The 6,531-nt window shown below is 43.0% G+C and overlaps 1 protein-coding gene across 1 annotated transcript in view; it reads left to right on the top strand.

Annotated features, from left to right (window-relative positions):
* The window catches only part of LOC307034985 (estrogen-related receptor gamma-like), a gene marked incomplete at its 5' end in the record, with an annotated part of 8,343 nt that extends 2,906 nt beyond the window's left edge, over window positions 1-5,437 (top strand). Inside the window, 2 exons of the mRNA XM_079673909.1 lie at window positions 145-408; window positions 5,094-5,437. Coding sequence (XP_079530035.1) covers window positions 145-408; window positions 5,094-5,320 — 491 coding nt within the window. The 3' untranslated portion in view covers window positions 5,321-5,437. The remainder of the gene's footprint in view (window positions 1-144; window positions 409-5,093) is intronic.
* Between the last annotated feature and the right edge of the window lie 1,094 nt (window positions 5,438-6,531).

Below are 6,531 nucleotides of genomic sequence, written 5' to 3'. Positions count from 1 at the left end.
TTTGACTGTCGTTTTTTTTCAACTGTCGTTATTTTTAACTTTTTTCTATTGTCTTCTTTCCCACTTTTTTCGACATGTCATCTTTTCGTCTGGGTATTTTCCACTTTTTTTTTTACGTCCAGGCTCACCTGTTCTGTCTCTCAGGTTTCGCCGCGCTCTCATTGGTCGACCAGATGCTGCTGCTGCAGAGCGGTTGGATGGAGGCGCTGCTGGTGGGCGTGGCCTGGCGGTCGCAGGGGGAGGAGCTTGTGTTCGCCGAGAACCTGCGATTGGACGAGGCTCAGTGTCGAGCCGCGGGATTGGCCGATCTCTACGAGGCGCTGCGACACTTGAGCGCCAAATATCAGGCGATGAATATGAGCCCTGAGGAGGCGGTGATGCTGAAGGCCATGGCCCTCGCTAACACTGGTACACACACACACACACACACACACACACACACACACACACACGCACACACACACACACACACACACACACACACACACACACACACACACACACACACACACCATTTTCATATAATATATTTTTCTAGCAATTACGATACCATATATTTACAATTTCCAAACCTTTTTAATTTAAGCTTTTTTTGAATAACATAGTCTTGTATTTCAATTCCACATTTTTGTTATTGCGATCAATCATAACCCACTTGTAAAATATTGTCTTTTAATAACTTTATTTTTGAAGGCAAGGCAAGTTTATTTAGGCCCCGAACACAGGGAGATGAAACCGATTTCGAACCAAAGTCGATTTTAAAAAAGTCTTCCGTCCACACGAAACCGCTCGACCCGATGTATGCTGTAGTACATATGCCGGGCCTGTAAGTGGCGCTGTACTTCTGCCACAAAATACACCAAAAGCAGTGAATAAGACCCCCCGAGCATGGGCATAAGGCATAAACAAACAAACTAGGTAGTTGATGTAGTTCTCCATGTCCACTTGCTGCTGATGGTTGTGGTAGAGGATCTGTAGATTTTGCACTAACATCTGTAGCATGGTCAGTAGCGTCTGGAGCACGAACGCAGTGCTCTGATCCGCCATTGTTGTTGTTGGCGAAATGCATCAGCAATGACGCGGGGTGAGCAGGAGAGGTGGGGCTAGGGCGTCATCAATTCAGGAAATTATCGTATAGGGCGTACACACGGAGCTGCAAGCGTTTCGTCTCCAGACTTACCCACTTTGGGAGCCGGTTTTAAAGTGTATCGGTTACGGGCTCCGAAGCCGCGGCTCCGTTTCGGCCTCGTGTGGACGAAGCGTCTATACCAGTGACCATCAACTGGCAAATCTGGAACGCCAGACATTCTTATCCGGCACGCGCTGTGGCGCTGGCGGAGTGGTTAGTTCGTTCGTCCCCCACTCAATTATATATATCGTCTCGTGAGTAATGTGCAGTACCGGAGTCCAACAGAAAGGCAGAGAGGCAGCAGCTTCGGGACAGTAGCCTGCGTACGGCGTAGCCTTCCCTGCCCTGAAGAAGACGTGATCCTTTGTTAGCGTGAAGAGTCTTCTTTATGCGCTCCGCAGTAGCCCCCCCCCCCTCCCCCCGCGGTCAACAACTTCAAAATTCAGGCCTAGAAAAAAGATTGCTGGCCCCCGAAAGAGTCTCTAGGAATAATGTTGGCCCTGGCACAAATGTAGTTGGTGATCCCTGGTCTATACGATAAAGAACTTTAGCGGATACAACTGATATCGTCTCCGTGTGGACGGGGCCTCATACAGCACTTTTCAACACAAGGCAATTCAAAGTGCTTACAAAAATGAATGACATTAACAGCATAAAAAACACATTAGAAACATTAAAAAGCAAAGATAATAAAACATGAATGACAGTTACGGTTCGGTGTGAGATGTGAATAGTTCAATTAAAAGCGGCGGCAAAAAGAAAAGTCTTCAGCCTGGATTTAGAAGTAGTCAGAGAGTCTCAGCGGACCGGCAGGTTTCTGGGAGTTTGTTCCAGATATTTGGAAATACCCCTCACCAGATTCTCTCATTCCTCTAGCTCTAGTCTTCCTGTGAAATTATAGTTATTTTGACACTTTTCTAACCTTTTTCTGAGTCTTTCTGGTGTGATCCGTGCCATCCCTCCCCCGGTGCCCCTGACCCTGACACAGACACATGAATACTGATATTGATTTAAAATTAGAGAGGAGAAGTTTTGGGGGGAGGGGGTCTGAGCGTATTGATCCAGAGGAGTGTTTCTGATATTGATCAGAGGCTGGGAGCTGAAGCAGCGCAGTATTGATTAGCCCCAGGGGCGCCGCCTTGGGATTTTGGGCCCCATGAAAAGATAATCACATCGGTTACTTAAATGTGTGTGTTCTAAAATAGTTTGGGCCCCTGTCAGTCACGGGCCCTTAGAATCGTCCTAACTTTTCTCCCCCTTACGGCGCTCCTGATTAGCCCCAATAGCTTTTGGGGGGAGTTGGTATTTTCTAATTCTGGTGTAAACGGTTTAAATATCGGTTCTTTGTTGGCTGGATTACGGAAATACTACGAGCCCAATTGATATGAAACGTAATATAAAAAAAAACGTTTGATCTAATACATGCATTAAAAGTTTCGTTAACAATGCGATATCTGGGGTCTGTACTCTCCAAGTGCCCCTTCTAGTTAATTTAATTACGTGGTCAATTATGATTTTGTTTTTTTTTCTTTTGTGTATTTAAGTGCATGAGGTAATTTACATGTGTATTTTTACCATGTCACACTACCCGCTACAGTGCTACACGTCAGAGTGAAATACTGTATTATTACTGCATTGATATTAAAAGCGTAACAAAACGTCATATTTGATCATTTTTGCATATAAATGAATCATTGTTTGTCGCCCGTAATCTGACAATTCTTTGTAGTTTAATTAAAAGAGTACATTATCTTTACATTAAATATATATCCAATGTTCTCCTTAAAGCACTGGCTGCTCTGTTTAGATGTATTAAAACAAAAGGAGGAAACATTGCATTTATACGGGACTATTTTTAGCGGCGGATGAATCCTCATTTGATGCTCTAGTGATTTATTTTGGACAACAATGGAAGGATTTAGCTCAAAATAGGACACCCTTTTTAAATAGAGTTGTTGTTGATGCTGTGTTTTAACAGCTGATCAATATCACTGCATTGCACACTCCTGTTGAAGCAGTGCATGCTGGGACACTTCCAGCTGAAGTCTGGTCAGTCTCCCACTGTCTGAGCCTCGGGTCAATAACGTTTATTGATAGACTCAGTTCTGGATTTATAAACTGTTAGCTGTGTGTGTGTGTGTGTGTGTGTGTGTGTGTGTGTGTGTGTGTGTGTGTGTGTGTGTGTGTGTGTGTGTGTGTGTGTGTGTGTGTGTGTGTGTGTGTGTGTGTGTGTGTGTGTGTGTGTGTGTGTGTGTGTGTGTGTGTGTGTGTGTGTGTGCATGTGTGCGTATGCGTGTGTGTGTGTTAATTCATGTATTTCAGCCTGATGTGTCTTAGAATTTTTTTCTCAGTCCATTAAATGTCCGAATATCAATATTTCACACAATAGAGGGGGATGCATGTGTGAGTGTGTGAGTGTGTGTGAGTGTGTGTGTGTGTGTGTGTGTGTGTGTGTGTGTGTGTGTGTGTGTGTGTGTGTGTGTGTGTATATATAAACACCCACAGGCTGACCTTGACCTTTCTTTGGTTTCCCACTTGACCGTCTAGTGACCTGTGATTAACACAGACTCTTTTTTTGAAACGCAGGTCCTGAAACACTACTACAAAATGTTATAAAACACATTGACCTCAAATATATTAAACATAACTATAAACAATAACTTAAAGGGCAGTCAAAACCTTTAAACTACTTATTGTTTAGTCTACCATCAGTAAAGTCTATGAAAAGCGTTGCCTGCGAAGGGCACGAAACATCATCGGAGACTCTTCCCACCCCAACCATACACTGTTTATCCCCCTACGTGGCACCCGCTCTGGGACACGCGACCGCAGCCTCCCGGGTAGAACCAACAGGACTAGGCACAGCTTCTTCCCTCCAGCAGTCAGACTGCTGACAATGAACCCCACGCTGTCCCAGACTGCCAAGTTGTTGACAAAAAGAGAGAGAGAATCTTTGTTCCTGAAACTTTCAGAGTCTCTTTCCACAGAGGGGACACATGTTGATGTAGAAGAGACATGAAGAAGAGGGGACACATGTTGATGTAGAAGAGACATGGAGAAGAGGGGACACATGTTGATGTAGAAGAGACATGGAGAAGAGGGGACACATGTTGATGTAGAAGAGACATGAAGAAGAGGGGACACAGGTTGATGTAGAAGAGACATGAAGAAGAGGGGACACATGTTGATGTAGAAGAGAAATGGAGAAGAGGGGACACATGTTGATGTAGAAGAGACATGAAGAAGAGGGGACACATGTTGATGTAGAAGAGACATGAAGAAGAGGGGACACATGTTGATGTAGAAGAGACATGAAGAAGAGGGGACACAGGTTGATGTAGAAGAGACATGAAGAAGAGGGGACACATGTTGATGTAGAAGAGACATGGAGAAGAGGGGACACATGTTGATGTAGAAGAGACATGAAGAAGAGGGGACACATGTTGATGTAGAAGAGACATGGAGAAGAGGGGACATATGTTGATGTAGAAGAGACATGAAGAAGAGGGGACACATGTTGATGTAGAAGAGACATGAAGAAGAGGGGACACATGTTGATGTAGAAGAGACATGGAGAAGAGGGGACACATGTTGATGTAGAAGAGACATGAAGAAGAGGGGACACATGTTGATGTAGAAGAGACATGGAGAAGAGGGGACACATGTTGATGTAGAAGAGACATGAAGAAGAGGGGACACATGTTGATGTAGAAGAGACATGGAGAAGAGGGGACACATGTTGATGTAGAAGAGACATGAAGAAGAGGGGACACATGTTGATGCAGAAGAGACATGGAGAAGAGGGGACACATGTTGATGCAGAAGAGACATCAAGAAGAGGATTTTAAATAATAGGTGGCCTTTAAACGATATGGAAATATGCCTTGAAATCTCCGTCCATGCTGTTCTGTATATTTTATATTGTGTATATAACTAAAGTCCCCCCCCCTCTCTCCCCCGTCAGACGCGGACCCTCTGGACCCCCCCTCGCTGCAGAGGCTGCAGGACGGCCTGCAGGGGGCGCTGCAGGAGCTACAGGCCTCCAGGGTGGGGGGGCCGCGGGGGGGCCGGCTGCTGATGAGCCTCCCCCTCCTCAGACAGACTGCTGACCGGGCCGTGAGGAACCTGCTGAGGATACACCGGGAGCAAAGAGTACCGCTACACAGACTGCTGCTGGAGATGATGCTGTAGACACCTTCATCATTATCATCATCATCATCATCATACACATACTTCTACTTGAGATGATGCTGTAAACACCTTCATCATCATCGTCATCATTGCATGTAATTGAAGTATAATTTTCAACTTCTCAACCAAGCACAGAATAAAGTACTTTAGTTTATCCTAATTCTTCCCTGTTACTCAAGTACAATATTATGCAAAAATATACTAAAAGTAAAGTACAAGTTCTGAGTACTTCGATTTTTACTAAAGTACAAGATCTGAGTACTTCTGCTTTTACTCAAGTACAAGATCGGAGTACTTCTACTTTTACTCAAGTACAATATCCGAGTACTTCTACTTTTACTGAAGTACAATATCTGAGTACTTCTACTTTTACTCAAGTACAATATCTGAGTACTTCTACTTTTACTCTAGTAAAAGTTCTGAGTACTTCTACTTTTACTCAAGTACAATATCTGAGTACTTCTACTTTTACTCAAGTACAATATCTGAGTACTTCTACTTTTACTCAAATAAAAGTTCTGAGTCCTTCTACTTTTACTCAAGAACAAGTTCTGAGTACTTCTACTTTTACTCAAGTACAAGTTCTGAGTCCTTCTACTTTTACTCAAGAACAAGTTCTGAGTACTTCTACTTTTACTCAAGTACAAGATCTGAGTCCTTCTACTTTTACTCAAGAACAAGTTCTGAGTACTTCTACTTTTACTCAAGTACAAGTTCTGAGTCCTTCTACTTTTACTCAAGAACAAGTTCTGAGTACTTCTACTTTTACTCAAGTACAAGTTCTGAGTCCTTCTACTTTTACTCAAGAACAAGTTCTGAGTACTTCTACTTTTACTCAAGTACAAGATCTGAGTACTTCTACTTTTACTCAAATAAAAGTTCTGAGTCCTTCTACTTTTACTCAAGAACAAGTTCTGAGTCCTTCTACTTTTACTCAAGTACAAGATCTGAGTCCTTCTACTTTTACTCAAGTACAAAATCTGAGTACTTCTATTTTTACTCAAGTACAGGATCTGAGTACTTCTACTTTTACTCAAGTACAGGATCTGAGTCCTTCTACTTTTACTCAAGTACAAGACCTGAGTACTTCTACCATATCTGTATACTTATCAAAGTAGAAATAGTTGTTGTCTTAGATGTAAACGTGACGAGCTGAGAAACCTGGACCATTTATTTTTGTAATAAAAAATATATTTTATTAATACAAAGAT

The sequence above is a fragment of the Notothenia rossii genome, assembly GCF_949606895.1.
Source record: "Notothenia rossii genome assembly, chromosome: 4".
Classification (NCBI taxonomy): domain Eukaryota; kingdom Metazoa; phylum Chordata; class Actinopteri; order Perciformes; family Nototheniidae; genus Notothenia; species Notothenia rossii.
The sequence above is the reverse complement of the archived record's forward strand: the minus strand, read 5'-3'. Positions and strand labels throughout refer to the sequence as shown.